At 36.5% G+C, this 21,702-nt stretch overlaps 1 protein-coding gene across 1 annotated transcript in view; it reads right to left on the reverse strand.

Annotated features, from left to right (window-relative positions):
* Window positions 1-8,453, reverse strand: part of TRHDE (thyrotropin releasing hormone degrading enzyme) — a 161,563-nt gene extending 153,110 nt beyond the window's left edge. The window contains exon 1 of the mRNA XM_060194935.1: window positions 8,392-8,453. Coding sequence (XP_060050918.1) covers window positions 8,392-8,439 — 48 coding nt within the window. The 5' untranslated portion in view covers window positions 8,440-8,453. The remainder of the gene's footprint in view (window positions 1-8,391) is intronic.
* Between the last annotated feature and the right edge of the window lie 13,249 nt (window positions 8,454-21,702).

Raw genomic sequence — 21,702 nt, forward strand, 5'->3', positions numbered from 1 at the left:
TGTCCTATGTGTTGTTGGTCTTAAATTAAAAGCAATTTAGGCAAACTGCTGCTTAGATTTTCCTCCGAGTATTTACCATATCCCAGGAGGATTGGGCCAAGGGCAGCTATCATGCAAACAAAAAGTTTGAAATTTTTTAGATAGTAAAATATCTTAAAAATAAATCTGTCTTTTATTTTTCAGTTCCTTATTTTAGAAGAGTGATGACTTTAGAAACTTATGTTTTTATAATTTTTATTACTATCTTTATTTATTTATTAGATAGAGACAGCTGGAAATTGAGAGGGAAGGGAATGATAGAGAGGGAGAAAGACAGAGGACACCTGCAACACAGCTATACCACTTGTGAAGCTTTCCCCCTTCAGGTGGGGACTGGGGGCTTGAACCTGGTTCTTTGCACATTGTAACATGCACACTCAACCAGGTGCATCACCACCCAGCCCCTAGAAACAAAATTTTTAGACACGATACCAGTACTAGTTCACCCACGTACAACAAGATGAACCCATTCGAAGAGGAAATTGGGCTATGACAACAAAATAAACACAATTATGAAATTATGATGGTCAGTGACTGCTTGGTTTTTTTTTCCTCCAGGCTTATTGCTGGGCTCGGTGCCTGCACCATGAATCCACCACTCCTAGAGGCCATTTTTCCCCCTTTTTGTTGCCCTTGTTGTTGTAGCCTCGTTGTGGTCATTATTATTGCCATCGTTGATGTAGTTTGTTGTTGGATAGGACAGAGAGAAATGGAGAGAGGAGGGGAAGACAGAAAGGGGGAGAGAAAGATAGACACCTGCAGACCTGCTTCACCGCCTGTGAAGCAACTCCCCTGCAGGTGGGGAGCCAGGAACTCGAACCCGGATCCTTACACTGGTCCCTGAGCTCTGCGCCACATGCGCTTAACCCACTGCGCCACCGCCCGACCCCCGACTGCTTGATTTTTCTCATTTCTCTCATCATATAACCTTACAAAACTATTGAAAACACTCTGCTCTAACTACAGAAACATTACACATACACATGAGGAGAAGATGAGCAAGTGAGTTAATATGCTAAAATTCCTGGATAAAAGACAGTAATTACTCATAGGCAGAAGTTGAAAAACAAGATCAGAAGGGAAAACACTAAGCAGCACTTGAACTGGAGTTGGTGTACTGCACCGCAGTGAAAGATTCTGGTGTGGATGGGGTGGAGGTCCTGGAACATGAGGGTTTATTGTTATTTGGAAAACTGGGAAATGTTATGCATGTACAAAGTATTGTGTTTACTATAGAGTGTAAAATATTAGTCCCCCAATAAAGAAATTAAAATTTTAAAAAGATAGTAATTAATCAACAGAACACAAATAGAGATGAAGTATCTTAGATTATCTGCTTGCAATTCATTACTACTATCACTACAGCTATAATCTCATGCAATGTATGAGTGGAAATCTAGAGGCTACACATCTGAGGCCCTAGTCAGCAAATCCTGGAATTCCAGCATAGATATGATGGGCCTAGACCTCTAACAGATCCCTCTCTCCACCATCACTGGTCATCTCCATCAAGAACAACATCATAAACCCTTTTGTGGGCCTCTACAAGACCTTGCTCTCAATACAGAACAACAATGAAGAAACTGCCCCACTTTGAAGGGAGGGTGGGTCAACCTCCTCTGCCACTGGTCCTGAAAATGAGAGCAGACTAGAATGTTCTCAGCCATGACTATGAAATCCAAGCTCAGACCAACAGGGATGCAGAGGTTACACAGGTTCCTGTGCTAAATGTGAATTGACATGGACCCTAGGTCAAACTGATGGGGTTTACAGTTAAATGTATTTATATACTTTTCTCATAGTTGGAAGCTATACTCTGCCCTGATCCAGCTTTCTAGTCCTATTCCTAAATCTGACACCATCTTCCCAGACAATACTCTTAGCCTATCAGGCTCAGGCAAAAATTACTAAAGCCATGAGCTCCTTGTAATACATACAACAGACTTCCTAGCTTCTTCTAACATGAAGGCCCCAAATTTCATCTGATAGATTCTTACCTTTAGTTTCCTGATTATTAAACAATTTGCTCTGCTTTACATCATAATGTTTTTCAGCAACCAAGGTGCAGGCGCTATCTTGAAGCCAACCTGACTTCTCTGGGAAGACAACTTCAATAATGTGTACTAGAAATCTACCTCCCCAGAGGCCTACCCCACTAGGGAAAGAAAGAAATAGGCTAGGGATATATATCAACCTGTTAATGCCCATGTCCAGCAGAGAGACAATTACAGAAGGCACAGTCTCCCTACCTTCTGTATCCCACAAAGATCTTTGGTCCATACCCCCATAAAGATAAAGAATAAGGAAGCTTAGACAGAGGCACACCCCTCTGGTAAAACAAATGAAGAACTAAGGAAGCTTCCAATAGAGGAAATGAGGGGATTAGATATGGAACTCTGGTGGTAGAAACTGTACCCTTTTTATCCTTAAATCTTGTTGAGCATTAATAAATCATATAAGAGGGGAAATAAGAATCCTTCATTAGTTATAGTTAAGTTCTTTTTAATTTCTTTCTTATTATCTTTATTTATTTATTAGATAGAGAATTAACTAAAGAAATATTCCAATTTCTTGTACTGGTGTAACTGACAGTATTAAAATTTTCATGGTATGTAGATATCTATCACAGGAAGATTAAGAAACTGCATTCATTTGACAATGACTTTATAAATCATTATTTTCTCTTTAAAGTGATGTGAGAAAGAAAAAAATCTTACAGCCTTGTAAACCAATATTAGATCAACATTTTTTCAAATAATTTAACCTTAGTGCTTTAGCTTATCAGCTAAAGGAAATTAGAGATACTCTTCAGTTATGACTAAAAAGAGTTGTGTATTTCTTCTAGCTTTGTAATCAATGTAACTGAAAACCAGACTGTGATTTGAAATTCTGAGTAGTAGAAATTAGGATTCAAGTAAATTTCATGGCTTTATTAGATCTCTTCAGTGAAAATCAGAGTATTGATTGAGAATGTGTGTGGAATGCTAAGAAATGGAATAAGAACCTAGAAAGTCTAAATCTACTAAGTCTCCTTTAGCATCAAAGTAGCTGTTCTTTTTGTCTCTATAAAAACAAGATTGCCCAGTTCAAGTTTCCGTAACCTAGACTGGGACTGAGTGTGATATAATACCAAAGCAAAGTATTGTGGGGAAGAAGGGAATGACAGGGAAAGAGAGTTTTGTAGACACCTATCATGGAGAAATGAGAAATATACCCATGTGTCAATGAATGTACTGAAAACCATTACCTTGCTAATTAAGTGATTTGAGGGGGGAAGAAAAGGAGGGGTGAGATTCCCTTGCTTTAATCCCCTAAATGTTTAGGCACTAAAGGAAAATTCATCAAGAATGCTTATTTTCAAGACAAAAATCTAACAGGCCTCCAAGGTGATAAGACTCAAAAGTAGTTTCCAGTAATTTCCAGAATCGCAAATAGAAATCATCACCTTAGTATAGATAGAATACACACTGACAGTCTCCAGGAAATTTCAAAACACCTTTAGAAAATGTTATCTAAAACAACTATAGCTTAATAATAAATGTGTAATGCATTTACCACAAGCCATGGAAATGGGCAACTAATATATATTTCTTAATTAAAAAATGAAGAAAGTAGTTTCTAGTAAAAGCAAACAAACAAACAAAAATCTAATAAAAGTCTTGTTTGATTATAGTTATAGTGCACTGTACTATGTGGAAAGTCACATAATGTTAATATTCAATTAGCTGGAAATTCAAGAACAAGGATTCATTTCATGGCACTCAATTTTGCATATTCATCTTACAAATGTCCCCATTACATTAAAGCAGATATCCCATATTAAATTAATTAAGCTTTAATAGTCAAATTAGTAAAGTGCTTTAAACAAACCTTAGGTTCTAAGAAACTGAAATATGGGTGCACGTGGTGCAAAGTGCAAGGACCAGAGTAAGGATCCTGGTTCAAGCCCCCAGCTCCCCACCTGCGGGGGAGTCGCTTCACAGGTGGTGAAGCGGGTCTGCAGGTATCTATCTTTCTCTCCCTCTGTCTGCCTTCCCCTCCTCTCTCCATTTCTCTCTGTCCTATCCAACAACAACTACAACAATAATAGTAACAACAGCACTGATAAACAACAAGGGCAACAAAAGGGAAAAAGGTGGCCTCCAGGAGCGGTGGATTCCTGGTGCAGGCACCGAGCCCCAGTGATAACCCTGGTGGCAAAAAAAAAAAAAAAAAAAAAGAGAAGGCTAAAGACTGAGTAGCTTATCAGACCCAGGATTAGCTAGACATGAAATGACAATCACATGCCTCTACTTCTTCCACTGCTGCATGATTCCTAATATACACCTGCCACTGTTTTGATAAATAAAATATGCATACTATAAGGTAAGCATAGTTTTCAAGATACAATTATTTATTTGCAACATATTATTTATGAACAGTATAAATAACCCAACAACTATTTAAGCTAAATTTCATGTTAAATTTCATATCAAAGTGGCAGTCAACTCATTACTGGAAACCAGGACTGATTTTTAATGACTATATATGTCTAAGCACAGGAAAAAAAAATGTTTGGGATTTTCTCAAAACAACTTTAGAATCCCTTACTCCTAAGGAATATTATGTATACATTAAAATTAAAAAATATATTTTCAATACAAACTGTTATGGATGGTAGAAAATGTAAATTTGTAAGTTAAATATGAGCATACAAAGTATCACATAAACTTCTCAGAAACCTACTAACTTTATTTTCCCCTTCTCCTCCTCCTTCTACTCTTCCTCCTTCTTTTTTCTTGCCTTTTTTCTTCTCCTCTTCCTCCTTCTCCTCCTCAGCATTATTATTTTTGCCACTTAGCATTATTGGGTTATCAATGGGGCTCAGTGTCTAAGTCATTTTTTTCCTTTCTTTGTATTTGATAGGATAGAGAGAAATTGAGAGAGAAGTTAGGCAGACGTAGAGAGGGGGAAAAGGAGACACAGCACTCACTGCTTATAAAGCTTCCCCAATAAAGGTAGGGACCTGGGATTTAAACCAGGGTCTTTGCATGTGGTAATGTGTGTGGTTAATCAGATGTTCTATTGCCTGATCCTGCCTACTACCTTTCTATATTGTATTTAATATATGAATATTATATTTGAAATTTACATTATGTGCATACATTTGTAGTTATATTTATTTATTTTTATAATATTTTATTCCTTTATTTCTTTATTAATTTATTGGATAGAGACAGAGAGAAACTGAGATGGAAAAAGAGAGAGAAAAAGAGAGAGAGAGATTGACCTATAGCAGTGCTTCCCCACTCATGAAGTCTTCCCCCTGTACGTGGGGAACAGAGGCTTGAACATGGGGCCTTACGCATGGTAACATGTATGCTCAATCAAGTACATCACCACCTGACCACAGTTGTATTTATTTTTTAAAAAATGTTTGTTCTATTCCAAAATATGCTGACATATGTCTTAAAGGCAAAAAATTTGTACTGGAGTCGGTGTATTGCACCAAAGTAAGAGACTTGGGGTGGGTTGGGGGGGGTACAGATCCAAAAAGGATGACAGAGGACCTAGTGGGGGTTGTATTGTTATGTGGAAGACTGAGAAATGTTATGTGCAAACTATTGTATTTACTGTTCAATGTAAAACATTGATCCCCCAATAAATAATTTTTAAAAAATGACATAAAATTTGTAAGGAATACAATTTTTTAAAATTTTTTTAATATTTATTTTATTTATTTTTTCCCTTTTGTTGCCCTTGTTGTTTTATTGTTGTAGTTATTATTGTTATTGTTGTTGTTGGATAGGACAGAGAGAAATGGAGAAAGGGAGGGGAAGACGGAGAGGAGGAGAGAAAGATAGACACCTGCAGACCTGCTTCACCGCCTGTGAAGCGACTCCCCTGCAGGTGGGGAGCCGGGGTTCGAACCGTGATCCTTATGCCGGTCTTTGTGCTTTGCGCCACCTGCGCTTAGCCCACTGTACTACAGCCCGACTCCCCAGGAATACAATTTTTAGGTAGACACCTTGAGTCTGGTGCCTTAGACCACTCGGCCATCCTGACACTTGGGATATAATTTTTAGAAGAGATCATCATGATTATGTTTATCTTAAGGGTAACATGAGACCTGAAAGTTAAAGTACTTGGTGGGGGGTAGGGGGGTGGAAAGAAAAGACAGAGAAAGGAAAAATGAAAGGAAGTATTTTTAAAATAGGAAAAATATATTTAAAATTACAATTTGAACTGTATATACCCATAGAGCTAATTCTGGGCCTGCCTGCAGAGAAACTCCTGTTTTTGTTAACACAGACATAGCTGTAGCAAGGATAAAAACAATTAATAGATTTTCCAGCAGAGGTAAACATTGATGGTCCAGATTAGCTCTTCAACAAAATGTAAGCCAGCACTCCCCAGGGTCTTGTGGATGGCAAATATATTAATATCAACTCTGTGACCACTAGTACCTTGACATGAAATGTCTGTTCAGGAGGTCATTTCCAAAAACGCATCCCATACATCTTCATGCACAAGAGATGATAATTTATCACCTAGACATAGGGATCTACTGTAAACTAATCCAAACTGCTGATGATACACTAAATCAGTTTGAGTGATGAGTATAAATAAAGCTGCAAGCAAAGTCCTGAAGGATACAGATCTATCTGATCAATGAGATGTCACAAAGCAAATGAAATGCAATGTTGACAAACACAGCATCCCTCTGTTGAAAATTAACCAAATCAAGTACCAGTGCATAAAGGCATACATTAATTCAAGCTTCAAATGAAAGCTTAATATAATGGAAGTTGGAGAATAAATTATTTCAGATTATGTTTAACAGACTTGGTCAGTAGAACAGATATATTTTTAAAATAAATGTATTTTGCATACACTTTTAAAAATTTAAAAGATATGTAGAGAGAGCTGTTGCTCAACAATAATATATTCCAAATAATATAACTATAGTTATTCAACCTGATGAGCAAATCCATACACATAGATGAGAAAGAACACAATAAAATGTATACAGAAAGTGATTTCACATCAGCTAGCTACCAGGAAATCAAATTCAATCTGTGTTGCCCTTATGAAAGCTTAGATATTTTCTGGAACTGTCATGCTAAAGCTTCAATGGAGAAAAACAAAGGAGTGGGGATAAGGCAGGACATTCCTCCAGAGAGTTGATATTCAGGGAGGGAACTCCTGAGGGAAAAAAAAAAAAAAAAGATTTGCCAACAATGTGATCAGAATAGAGAGTTTAAGGATGAAGCAAATTGGTTCAACAGAGGTTAGTCATTCTGAAGGTGTCTCAAATGGAAAGAATTGATTAAAGTAAAGTTCCACCCCTGCTGAAACAAATCTGTAAAAATAATTTCCAAAAATACATTATTCTTTGAGAAATTCATATATATTCTTTGTTGTGTTTAGTATACATAACTTTGTCATAATATATTAAACTTCAGCTTAGTGTTTTATCTTTCAGTTTATTTTTGAGAAAAGAGAGAATTACACTATTAAAATATGACCTGATCCCATATGTAGTTTATTTAAATTTCAAAATGAAAAGCTTACTACGAACAGATAAGATTGATTGCTCTCTCTGTCTTAGCATAATTGTATTTCAGGTGAACATCAATTTACTTTAAAGGACACTTCTAAGTAGCAGAATGCATCATAAATAATTCATCAATCACAGCTGCTAGAAACATGATTTACTCCAACAGATTCAATGAAATAAAAGTTCTGTTTTGCTATATTGTGTTTACTTTAAAGAGCCTAAATATCTTTTCTGTCTTAGAATCCACTCCGAGACTCCTTATTTCATTCTATAAATAAAATCTATTTTCCTTTCTTTAAAAAATAGTCTAAATTTTATCTAATTGAAAAACATTCAAATATCCTTAGAACACAACTATTTATGCATAACAAGAGTAAAACATGATAAAAATGCATGTTTCTAAAAAATAGCACTAAGGTTTTTTTCAAACACAAAGCAGTAAGAGTTAACATATTCTTTTTCACGTAATATATATATATATATATATATATGCACATTTAAATAGAAGTCGATTTTTAGAAAATCTTCAAAGGTTATGATTTAGAATTTAATATAATTGCAAATCACTATAATTTTTAAGAGCGTGTGAAAGAGATTCTAAATTATGCAATGATTACATCTTACTGGCTGAGGCAAGTATTCTATCTAAAACTTTCATCTGTCATCTGGATACTGCTTACCTTACTCATAGTTTTTCTTCAAGCACAGCAGTTTTATATTAATTTGCGAAGTTGTTAAATATGTTTAACATATACACACATGCGTGCATACACACGGGAAATATGAGAGAATGTGTAAAACATTTTACTTACTTGCAAACCCTTCTGAAATACTGAATGGCCCATAAAATTAGCCAGCATTCTAATTAAAGCAGCACCCTATAGGAAATAACATTAAAAAAAAGAAAAGAGAAGAATATCAACCAAGTAATATGATTCAAAAATTATCCTCTATCATTACAAAACAATTTGTTTCATACCTTCTATTTTATTCTTTAAAATAATGGAGAAATAAGAGCACCGTGAATGTAATACCCCTTTTACAGTTAGCAACTGAATATTTTGTTCTATGAATTTAAAAGCTCTGTGGATATAAAATCAATTGCGAAGAAATAAAAGTTTCCTGAACAGACTCTCAAGTCAATAATAAGCAGTGATTCAGGAAAAGTAAAAATTTTATTGTTCACTATATATGAGAAAATTAATATTACTTGGTTCTTCTACTTACAAACTAATAATCTAATATGGAAGGTATGCCCAAGCTAATAAATAATCAAATACAAATACTGCTTTGGAATATCACAGCTACTTATTCTACTACAGCTTTAATCAAGAATAGACAAAGTTAAAAGTGGATAGTAGCTCAAAAAGTTGGAGTTCCATTCCAGGCTCATAGAAAGGAAGATGGAAACTGAATGCAAGAGAAAAAATAAACCAAAAAACCAGTTAACTAACTCTTGATTCTTCCACTTGCTCAGGAAAATTAATTAACCTGTGTTTTTTTTTAATTTTCTGGATTATAATTTTCTCAATTACAAAATATGGATTCTAACAATTCTGATTTAACATAGTTGTTCTAAATTAATAATTGTAAGGCAGTTCAAATAAGGCCTGGAAAATAGTGCCCATTATAGGAGTGATAGCATTCAGTACAAGAACAATCGGATTATTATTTTTTTATATTTATTTATTCCCTTTTGTTGCCCTTATTGTTTTTTATTGTTGTTGTTATTGACGTCGTCGCTGTTGGATAGGAAAGAGAGAAATCAAGAGAGGAGGGGAAGACAGAGAGGGGGAGAGAGAGACGGACACCTGCAGACCTGCTTCACCGTTTGTGAAGCGACTCCCCTGCAGGTGGGGAGCAGGGGGCTTGAACTGAGATCCTTACACCAGTCCTTGCGCTTCGTGCCACCTGCGCTTAACCCACTGCACTACCGCCTGACTCCCCCACAATCTGATTATTTTATTATTTTTATTTATTATTTTATCCATTTGTTTTCAGAGGCTACATATTAGACATATATATCCATATGCAAGTAAAATACATAACTGATACAAACACTTAGAGCGGTATAAAAAAGAATCTAAGATGATAAAAGGAAAATATTAAAGAGTGTCTACCTCTTTTTGATAACACTACAGAAAAATATCAGTGCAAGAAACAGATGTGTAATCAATATGAAACATTCCAACTAATTGTGTCTAAGTCCGGATAATCATATTTGTTTTTTTTTAAATTTATTTCTTTATTGGGGAATTAATGTTTTACATTCAGCAGTAAATACAATAGTTTGTACATGCATAACATTCCCCAGTTTCCCATTTAGAATACAACCCCCACTATGTCATTTATCATCCTTCATGGACCTGTATTCGGATAATCATATTTGTATATACAGCATAAATAAGGCTCAAGAAGGTACTCTGCTGACCTACACCAAATTGTTTTTACTACAGTAACATGGATTTTAAATAGTAAGAGTATAAAACAAGTGATAGTCTGGTTCTGAGAAGTAGAAAATTTCCTTATGAAGACATAGCCTACTCTGTGGTCATTACAAATCCACAAGCTTCAATACTTTATTTCTTACTAAGTATCTCTTTCTTAGAAGAATAACAGAAGCAACATATAGACCATGCTGCCTATGATTTTTATACAATACTTAGTCTTCATGAAATATTTGAAAACATCTCACAATATCCAATCATCATCAAATGGTCTCCAAACTGATATTCTATTTTTATCCAATAAAAGTGAGCAGGACAGGGCAGAATTTGGTGGAAGACATATTTTCCTCCCATGCTGTCTACTCATTACTTATTCTTTAGCTTTTTCCTCTTTATCTCCTGCACACTTACACAAATCCATAAAATATAGGCACTTATGATTCAATCAGGGGACCAGGTTAGAATTCCCTTTAGAACTTATCAGCTCTGCTTCTTGAATTTCCTTGAAAAGCTCTCCTCTTGTACATTTCCCAATCTAATATACCCACTCCCAGAGTGAAAACTGTCAGTTTTGCAGCAAAGTTAACCCTTGCCACCTGGGGAGTGAGACTGAGATTCTCAAGCAGTCAACTTGAATTTTCCTTCAGAACAGAGGGCCATCATCAGATGATTTAAGTGTTTCCCTCTAGGTAATGATGACTTCGTCTCCTGTTGAGCAATAAAAACTATCAATATAGCACGGTCTAATGGCAAAAGAGTCTTGTCTAATCATGAAGAATGTACCTGGTTTCCTGTTTGCAATGAGCTGGAGCAGAATGCTAACAGAAAATAAAATCTCGAGGACAGCTAGGAAGATAGCTCAACTGGTAAAGCATCATACACACAGTTTCTGGTTTGATGCCATGTGCCACATGTACCAGAGTGGTACTTTGGCTTCTCTCTCTTAAATGTAGGAATGTCACATTTGAATTTCTCTCTCTCATATATAAGAAAGAACTTAAATCATTTTATAAAAGGAAATAAAATCTAGAAACATAATCGCTATTTAAAGGTATGTACATTCATTAAAACCCTATATAATAGTAATAAAATAATAAATTATTGTATACCTGAATTGAAATATATATATTACTTAAAATTCTACAAAGCACAGGGCGAGGTGGTGGCACAGCTGGTTAATTACACACTTTACTATGCTCAAGGACCAAGGTTCAAGTTCCTAATCCCTACCTGCAGGGGGGAAGTTTCACGAGTGCTGACATAGGGTTGTAATTGTTTCTCTGTCTCTCTCTTTCTCTTCCCCTTTATCAAGTTCTTGCTGTCTCTATCTGATAAAGATAATAAAAAAATTTAAAAAAAGAAAACTGAGAAATTAAAAAAAAATCTACAAAGCAGCAGTGTCCTATAATTCAATACCATTTCTATTCAAACCTTGATTTTAAATTTTAAATGTCCTATTTCCTACCTAGAATTTTATTGTCAGATAGGTTCTCCAACTTTCTCCATAGCAAAGTTATCTACCTACCATAAATGGCTTATAACAAAGATCGTACCTTTTGACACAAAGAGAACTAACAAAAAGCCATTTTTCAATAAAACATTTTCCATTAATTATGCCTTTAAAAATATTTTCCACCTATGTAAAAATTTTACAAAATTCTTATGCTTGCATGTGAGTCAAACAAACTGACTGTTACGCAGATGAATTAACTTTATTAAGTGGTCCAGGAGGTGGCAAAGTGTATAAAGCATTGGACTCTCAAGGATGAGTTCCTGCATTCAATCCCCGGCAGCACATGTCCCAGGGTGAAGTCTAGTTCTTTCCTTCTCTCTCTCCACCTATCTTTTCATTAATAAATAAAATCTTTGATAAAAGTAACTATTAAAAGTAACAACAGAGGGCCAGGTGATAGTTCAGCCAGTAAAACACATGTTAACTTGAGTGAGGACTTGGGTTCAAGTCCTATTCCCACCTGTAGATAAATGACAACTTTCATGAGTTATGGAGCAGTGCAGCAGATGACTCTCCTACCTCTCTCCCTCTCACCTCTATAAACGAAATAGAAAGAAAGAAAAAAAGAAAGTAAAAAAAAAACAACAATTACCAGGAACATTAAAGCCATGCACTAACAATGGTTGGGGAAAAAAAGTAAATATATTATGTGTACAAAATTTTAAAAATCTTGAGACTCACTTTAAAGAAAAAGCTCTATATTTTCTATTGTAAATTCCGGAGATATAAGCTTGGAAACTAAGTTATGCTTAGAAACTCATTTAATTTTTTATAGTTTGATTATTTTTCATATAAGTACCCAGTTAAATTTTATTTTATTTCACGTTGTGATTATTTGCATGTATGTCAGTCTGAAAGTCAGTAAATATCTTTGGAGAAAGAAGTATGCTTCCATGCTTTGCCACCTCTTCCCCTGTGTCTGACTGAGAGAGGTATCTCCATGATCACAACAAATGGTTTGGTAGAAAGAGAAATTAGAAGCATTCAAAGCAAATACTTTGTATTCTTATAGATTATTCAGCCAGCATACACAATGTATTATTGCACTGGTGTGCTCTAATGATATATAATCACCTTTGAAGAGAGGCAGAATTTCTCAAATAATTTATTCCTTTAACATATCCTTTATTGAGTAAAGCAGTGTGATTGGTTATTCTGTAGAAAATAAATACAAATGCCTGCCACAAGTGTGTGCTCTCAAGACCTCTAAGCCTCCTAAGTGAGGAAAAATACAACATAGAATAAGATGGATATATAAATAAAATATCCAACTGTGTTCCAGAGAAAGGAGAGAATACACTTGGAAGGATGAAGGGCAGAGTGAATGTGTGTGTGTGTGTGTGTGTGTGTGTGTGTGTGTGTGTGTGTGTGTGTGAGAGAGAGAGAGAGAGAGAGAGAGAGAGAGAGAGAAAGAGAGAGAGAGACCTTTGTAGGTACACTGAAGAATCGAGGAGATTCAAAGAGCTAAGACTCTCAGAGAATTCGCATGGTATGGCAGTGATGACCATGCAGAGATGGAGGTGAAAAGGAGAATGACAGAGAACACAGGACTCAACAGTGAAAGATTTGATGAGAAATAAAATTAAGGCAGATGTTAGGGACACTTTAATATCAGTGCCAATAAATGTGGACTTTATTAGATAATTAGTAAGGACTTTGGGAAGTCAGTGTTTAACTGATACTCCAAGATGTAAATGAAATAACCAGAGAGAAGTAGTAGCAGGTAATAAGATAGTAGCAATGATGACAAAAACTAGAGAGAACTTTAAGAGCTAGAACAGATACTTTTGAATTCTGAAAACTGAATGATCAGAGTATTACAGCATATAAAGAATTCAAAATGGGGAGCTAGTCGGTAGCACAGCGGGTTAAGCCTATATTGTGAAAAGCGCAAGGACAAGCATAAGGGTCCCTGTTCGAGCCCCCAGCTCCTGTAGGGGAGTCACTTCACAGTCAGTGAAGCAAGTCTGCAGGTGTCTGTCTTTCTCTTCCCCTCTCCGTCTTCCCCTGCTCTCTCCATTTCTTTCTGTCCTATCCAACAACAATGACAACTATAACAACTACAAGGGCAACAACAAGGGTAACAAAATGGGAAAAACAGCCTCCAGAAGCAGTGGATTCGTAGTGCTGTCACCGAGCCCCAGCAATAACCCTAGAGGCAAAAATAAATATATAAATACATTAATTAATTAAAAAAAGAATTGAAAAGAAAATCCTGATCAGATGAACTAATACCTACTTGAAACAATAACCCTTTGAGGGATAGGTAGAGGGCTAGAAGAACAAAGGCAGATGCAACCAGATAAATGAATTCGGAGCAAGATGAATGAAGGCATAAATTGGGATTTGTAGTGAAATAACTAACATAAAAGTGCTAATGTGTCAGTGAGAGAAACAGTAAATAGACTCTTAGAATCCTGTATAGCTTCTGTATGGTCTGTACTTGAGTGTCCTTACACATACTCCTGAGAAAAAAATCAAAGCAGAACTGAAATTAAGAACCACAGTGTGATTTTTAAAAAAGGAAGAAAGAAAGAAAGAAAGAAAGAAAGAAAGAAAGAAAGAAAGAAAGAAAGAAAGAAAGAAAGAAAAAAGAAAACGTGTAGAAGTAGTGTCAGAGAAGACATCTTTTAAGAATAGGAACTTCAGGGCAGGTGGCATGTGGCTCACCTGGTAGAGTAAATGTATTACCATGTACAAAGACACAAGTTCAAGACCTGGGTCACCATATGGGTACTGTGGCAGAGAAGAAACTTCACCAGCAGCACAGCAATACTATATTGTCTGATGTCTGTCTCTCTCTTCACCTTTTGTTCTCTGTGTTTCATTTTATTATTATTATTATTATTATTTGCCTCCAGGGTTATCACCAGGGCTTGGTGCCTGCACCATGAATCCACTACTCCTGGAGGCTATTTTTTCCTTTCTGTTGCCCTTGTTGTTTTATCATGGTAGCTATTAATATTATTGTTATTGATGTTGTTGTTGTTGGATAGGACAGAGAGAAATGGAGAGAAGAGGGGAAGACAGAGACGGGGAGAGAAAGATGGACACCTGCAGAACTGCTTCACTGCTTGTGAAGTGACCCCACCCTATAGGTGGGGAGCCGGGGGCTTGAACCGGGATCCTTATGCTGGTCCTTGTGCTTTATGCCATGTGTGCTTAACCCACTGTGCTACCACCCAACACCTTCCCCTCTATTAATTAAAAAAAAAAAATGGCTTCCTAGAGCAATGTGGATAACTTTTGGCAAATAGCAAAACTGAATAAGCAAGTGCTTCAGGTTTCAAGGAAACACTGACTAAGAGAGTCATTTAGATAGACTTGGTGTGAAAGTCAAATTTAGAAACTAATGAAAAAAATAAGAAAGAACAGAAGTATGTTTACATACTGTTTGTGTTTTTCTTCTTTTAATCACTTTACTGGGGGAAATGATAATCTGTATTACAGTTGTCACGTGAGTAGTTTCTTTTCTCCCCATGTATCCCTGCATAGCTCTACCATCAACTGTAGTCTTCCTCTACCACTGCACACTGTGCGCCCATGTCATTTCACCCAAATCCTACCTCTCCACCCCTTACCTTTACAGTCCTTGAATCTGCAGCAACAGACCACAACTAGCCTAAGTCCTGCCTTGTGCTGTCCTCATCCCCTTCTTTTGTATCTGTTTTCCTTTTTAAGAACATAGGATGAAATTTTATGCAAAAAAAAACAACTGATTTCAGAGAGATAAAACCTGGAGTTTATGAACAGATCAAAAGACAGTTGGAGCAACTAGATAAGATACCAGATCACTAGATAGGAAGATAATGACAGTATTGAAAGAAAACAGAACAATTGTCACCCTGTGTAAAGGATTAAGGCAAGAGAGAGAGAGAGAGAGAGAGAGAGAGAGAGAGACAGAGAGAGAGAGAGAGATTTTGAAGTATAAAGCACTGAAGTCTAGGAAATATTATATAGAATAGTTTGTCCAGTCCAATAAGGTGGAGACTCTTAACTTACCACTCTAAATACACTGCAAAGATTTTTTAAAAAGAAGTTTCTGGAAGACATTAGGTATGTTTTCAATAAATATGGGATAATTTATAGCCTGTCACTTCTCAGTAATGTAAGATATAACATCTTAAAGTTATGGGAGAAACCAGAGTTGGGCAGTTCTCTGGTTCTTTCTTCTCTTCCTCTCCTTCTCACCCCCCGAAGAAATTAATAAAATAATTATAATCTCTATTTATTACAACAGAAAATTGAGGCTTGAAAAGATGTGCAGCTTGCTCAAATTAATAGATGTAGTAAATAGTGGAGCTGAATAGCCAGAAGTACGCTTCTGTCCAATTCCACAGTCAGTAATCTTAACCAGTTTGGATCACTTGCTTGTGATCCCAAGCCAAAATAACATGAAATGCTTTAATAACAGTAGGAATAGCCAGAACTTAGAGAATGGGAATTCTTACTTGGAGTTTGGATCAGTAAAATGTTCCCAGAAGAAAATGGAGGGAAATCTACTTAGCTGACATAGCTGGAATGTCTGACAAGTATACCCTGGATTGGGGATGAAATGAAAGGCATCAATTGGCTAACACAGTGGAACAACTTGATGCACTAAGAAACATAATCTTGTTTAGGGCAAGTTCAGTAATAACAAAAAGCTACAAAAGCTGAAAATAGCAATACTTCTCTCAGATGTTGTATGTGGGCATGACAGCTGAAAAACAAATGTTGCTCAGATTTCTACGTGGGTTTCTCTCTTGCATTTACCACCACGAAAACACCACAACCCTCAGTTTACTCACAAGGAATGACTGAGCACAACATGAGAATGAAAATGGACACACTCCACAGCAGGAGACTTATGTGTGGGGAAAACCCTGGCTTGAGGAATCCCCACTTTCCTAGAAGGAAGTTTCGTCAGAGGAGCTACAGTCTGAAACTATAGAAACTACAGACGCAATGCTGCCTCCTCTCTGCACAAATTGTGTATAGAATTGAAGCCTAGTGAAGGTTCCACCATCATTTTCCCTCTAATTTGCCAAATCATAGCGTCTGCTGCTTAAAAGATCAGATCAAGTAGGACAATTGTAAATGCTGAGCTCTAAGAAAGTATAAACTGTTGAACGACAGGGCACTGGGCCAGGTTAATAATGCATACACATCTTTTAATGATGGGAATGGTGTTTATGTACACACCTATTAAACTGTAGTCATATAAATCACTGTTTAATTAATATGAGAGGGGAAAAATTGATTGTATGTCTAACAAAGGGACTTTTCAAAGTTAACCCAATTACCAAATAATGTGATGATAACAATAACTATCCATTGTCTTCTTGAACCCTAAGACAGCAGGAACCTCACATTTCCACTATAGAGCCTAAACTTCCCCCATTCCTGGGACCCTAGGGTAGGGTCCACTTTCCCGTATGCTTCTCCCAATTCTTATCAAATAATATTGCATCTGCTGATTGCAACCTAATCAATGCAATGAGTGCCACCCCAGCATGCTTCACTTCAGACTGTGTCACTTGAGACTTCAGGTATGGAACGACAACCCTTCAGCCTTATCACTTGGGTGAGACCTTTCCTTTCATAGTATTCTCTAATTCCATTCCAGGTGGTTCACTTCCTAACAAAGTCCCAAAACCTAGATATAGACCAGGTTCCAGGAGATAGAGCATATGTTCACACGTATCCATAAACTAAGGCAAAAATATACCTGAAAGCATAGTGCACTAGAGTTTGCAGTGAGTACCCCCCAACACTTCATCTCCACTATTCCAACCTTTGGGTCCATGATTCTTCAGCAATTTGTTTGGCTTTGTATGTTAACTCTCTTTTCAGCCACCAGGTTACAGATGACTTCAGGATGCCGGCCAGGCTTCCCTGGACTGAAGACCCCACCAATGAGTCCTAGAGCTCCGCTTCCCCAGAGACCCACCCTACTAGGGAAAGAGAGAGGGAGTATAGATCGACCAGTCAACACCCATGTTCAGCGGGGAAGCAATTGCAGAAGCCAGACCTTCCACCTTCTGCAACCCACAAGGGCCCTGGGTCCATGCTCCCAGAGGGATAGAGAATGGGAAAGCTATTGGGGAGGGGATGGGATATGGAGATTGGGTGGCGGGAATTGTGTGGAGTTGTACACCCTCATCCTATGATTTTGTTAATGTCTCCTTACATTAACAAAATGGATAAATAAAAAAAGGAGAAAGAAAAAAAAATAATGCATACACACCAGTAAAAAATAGTATACAACACCCACAGCACACACACGCATCCATCTTTTTTCCTTCATTCTCTTTTCAAGAAGTCATTTAGCTGGTATATTCCACACTAGATGATTATTGTTCTTTTCCTGGGTAGAAACAGTTGATAATCAGTTATTTTTAATAATTTGTTCATTTATTCCCTTTTGTTGCCCTTGTTGTTTTATTGTTGTAGTTATTATTGATGTCGTCATTGTTGCATAGGACAGAGAGAAATGGAGAAAGGAGGGGAAGACAGAGAGGGGGAGAGAAAGATAGGCACCTGCAGGCCTGCTTCATTGCTTGTGAAGCGATTCCCCTGCAGGTGGGGAACCGGGGGCTCAAACCAGGATCCTTATGCTGGTCCTTGTGCTTTGCACCACCTGCGCTTAACTCACTGTGTCACTGCCCAACTCCCAAAAATCAGTTCTTTCAACTTACATGTGGGAGAGATTGGAGGAAAGGAATTTGCCTAAATTTGCACAGGTAGAGCAGTAATCCAAACTTTTCTCCAGACTTTTTTTCTATCCACTCAATGGATGAGGGTTTTTTTTTTTAATTAATTTATTTATTTTCCAACATCAGTATTACTTCTTCACTGAGCACTGTCATTGTCACAAGGGTACATTTCCACATTTCCAAACAGGTCCCATTACATTACATCTTCTACCAAACTGTCATCATACTCCACCATAAGGTCTTACATCCCCAATCTGCTCTAATATAACAGGAACCTATGAAATAAGAGTTTTATTGCAACTTTCTGAATTATTGCTTTGTTTGTTTTTATTTCTTACCAATATTACTTACATGATTTTTATGATTAAAGTGTATAGTTCCAAAACACACCCACCACCTTCATATCTCCCAGAGGTAACCAGTGTAGTTCAAACAAGTTTTAAAGACAGTTTGATTGCTTCTGTTCTTTTTCTTTTTCCTTCCTCCAAGTTCATGTATATCTGATCTCTAGATTTCACACAGGAGTGAAACCATCAGGTAACTGTCTTTCATTTCTTTCCTTATTTCACTAAGTATAATCACCTCTAGTTCCATCCATTTTGTCCCAAAGAACACAATATCATTTATTTTTCTAATTGCAGAGTAGTATTCCATGTAATATATATATATATATATATATATATATATATATATATATATCATAAATTCTTTAGCTAGTTATCACTTGATAGACATTTATGATGCTTCCTATAGTTGGTTATTGTGAATAATGTAACTATGAATATAGGGTTGCTATGGCCCTTCAAATTAGTGTTTGAGTGTCAGTTGGATAAATGACTAGGAGTGGCATTGCAGGATCATAAGGTAATTCCATTTTAATTTGTTTAAGGACTCTCCATACATTCTCCAAAGATGCTGCACCAGACTTCATTCCCACTTTATTCCCACCAGCAGTGTAGCAAAAGTCCTTCTTCTCCACAACCTCTCCAATACCCATAATTTCCTGATTGGTTGATGTAAGTCATTCTCTCAGGTGTAAGAGAGTATCTCAGGGTAGTTTTAATTTGCATTTCTATAATGATAAGTGGAGAATTTCTTTCTTTGTCTGTGCATCATGGGACTCTCTTTAAAAAAACAAACAAACAAACAACAACAACAAAAAGTCTGTTTAGTTCTTTGGCCCAACAACAACAAAAAACAACAACAACAAAAAGTTTGTTTAGTTCTTTAGTTTTTTTATTGGGTTCTTTTTACTTCTTTTGTAGATCTGTATAGATTTTTGCTATCTTGTCTTATGTGTGATGTTCAAATATCTTCTCCATTTACAGTGTTGCCTAGTTATCCTTGTGTAGTTTGCTTTTGATGTGTAGAAGCTTTTTAGTTAGATGTAATCCCATTCATTTATTTGAGTTTTCATTTCCCTTTTCCAGAGGGGTTGAGTCTCCAAACATATCTCTGATGTAAAAGTCCTGCAGTTTCACTGGCATTTTCTTCTATAAATCTTATAGTTCCTGATCTAATATCTAGATCTTTAATTAATTTTGATTTGACCTTGGTGTATAATGTTCGGTTGTGGTCTAGTTTCACTGTCAGATTTGCCCAGCAGCATGTGTTGAAGAGAGCTTATTTCCCCATTAAATTGTTTTGGCTCCTTTGTCATATATTAGGTAGTTGTCTATCTGTGGGCTTATTTCTGGGCTCTCAATTCTGCTTCATTGATCCAAGTGTCCGTTTTTACTCTAGTACCATCCTGTTTTGATTACTATTGCTTTGTGGTATAAAATGAAGTCGAGGAGCCTGATACCTCCATATTTTTCCTTTTTTCTCAGAAGTGCTTTGGTAACTTGTGGCTTTTGGACAAGTTGCTCAATTTGTGTGAAAAATACCATTGGAGTCTTTATACGAATTGCATTGAAATTGTAGATTGATTTTTGGTAGAATGGCCATTTTAATGTTTGTTCTTTCAATCCTGGAGCAAGGAATATTCTTCCACTTCTGTGTATTCTTTATTTATTTTAACAATATCCTATAGTTTTAATTGTAAAGGAGCTTCACCTCCTTCATGAGATCCATCTAAGGTATTTTATCTTTATGTGTGCTATTGTGAATGGAATTGAATTTTCCCCTTCCTTCTATTTTTTTTTTTGTATCCAAAAATGTCACAGATTTGTGTGTATAGATTATATATCCTGCTACTTTACTGAATTGATTGATAATTTCCAGTAGTTATTTTGGTAGTCTGGAGTTGTCTAGGTGTATTATCATGTCATCAACGAGTAGTGATAGTTTGATTTCTTCCTCTCCAATCTGTATGCCTTTGATGTCTCTCTCTTTTTCTTTTTATCTCTCTCTCTCTCTCTCTCTCTCTCTCTCTCTCTCTTTTTACCAGAGCACTACTCAGCTCTGGCTTATGGTGATATGGGGGATTGAACTTGGACTTGAGAGACTCAGGCATGAAAGTCTCTTTGCATAACCATTATGCTATACCCCCACCCTGACATCTTCTTATCTGATGATTACAGTGACAAGGACCTTGAAGATTATGTTGAGTAATAGTGGACATCTTTGTCTTCTTGTCAATTTTAGGAGGTAAGATTTAGCTTTTCACCAATAAGAACGATGTCAGTTGTGGGTATGTAGTAAATGGTCTTTATTATGTTGAGGAATTGTCCTTCTATTCCCAAATTCTACAGGGTCTTTATCATAAATTGTGTTGGATCTTGTCAAATGCTCTTTTTGGCATCAATTGATATGACCATGTGATTTTATTTTATTTTATTGCCTCCAGGGTTATTGCTGGGGCTCAGTGCCTGCACCATGAATCCTCTGCTCCTGGAGGCCATTTTTTTTTCCCCTTTTGTTGCCCCTGTTGTGGTCATTATTGTTGTTGTTGTTGATGTTATTCGTTGTTGGATAGGACAGAGAGAAATCAGGAGAGGAGGGGAAGACAGAGGGGGAGAGAAAGACAGACACCTGCAGACCTGCTTCATCACCTGTGAAGCAACTCCCCTACAGGTGGGGAGCCTGGGCTCGAACCAGGATTCTTATGCCGGTCCTTGCGTTTTACACCACGTGTGCTTAACCCACTGCAACACTGCCCGACCATGTGATTTTTATCACTCTTTTTTTTTTTTTGATAAGATGAATTACATTGATTAACTTACAAATGAATCCCATTTGGTCTTGGTGAATTGTTTTCTTGATATGTTGTTGCATTCAGATTTTGTTTAGGATCTTTGTATCAATATTTATCAGGATATAAGTTTTCTCTTCCTGCTTTGGGGATCAAAGTAAAGTTAGTTTCATAGAACTTGCTTGGAAGTGTTTGCAGCGCTTCAATTTTCTGGAATAGTTTGAAAAGAATCTGTGTTAACTTTCTGAATTATTGAAAGGATTAATTCATTGAGTCCAAAACAAGGTACTACTAAAATGCCAATTTGTGAATGATATTTCTACATTAAATAT

The sequence above is a fragment of the Erinaceus europaeus genome, chromosome 7 (assembly GCF_950295315.1).
Source record: "Erinaceus europaeus chromosome 7, mEriEur2.1, whole genome shotgun sequence".
Lineage (NCBI taxonomy): Eukaryota > Metazoa > Chordata > Mammalia > Eulipotyphla > Erinaceidae > Erinaceus > Erinaceus europaeus.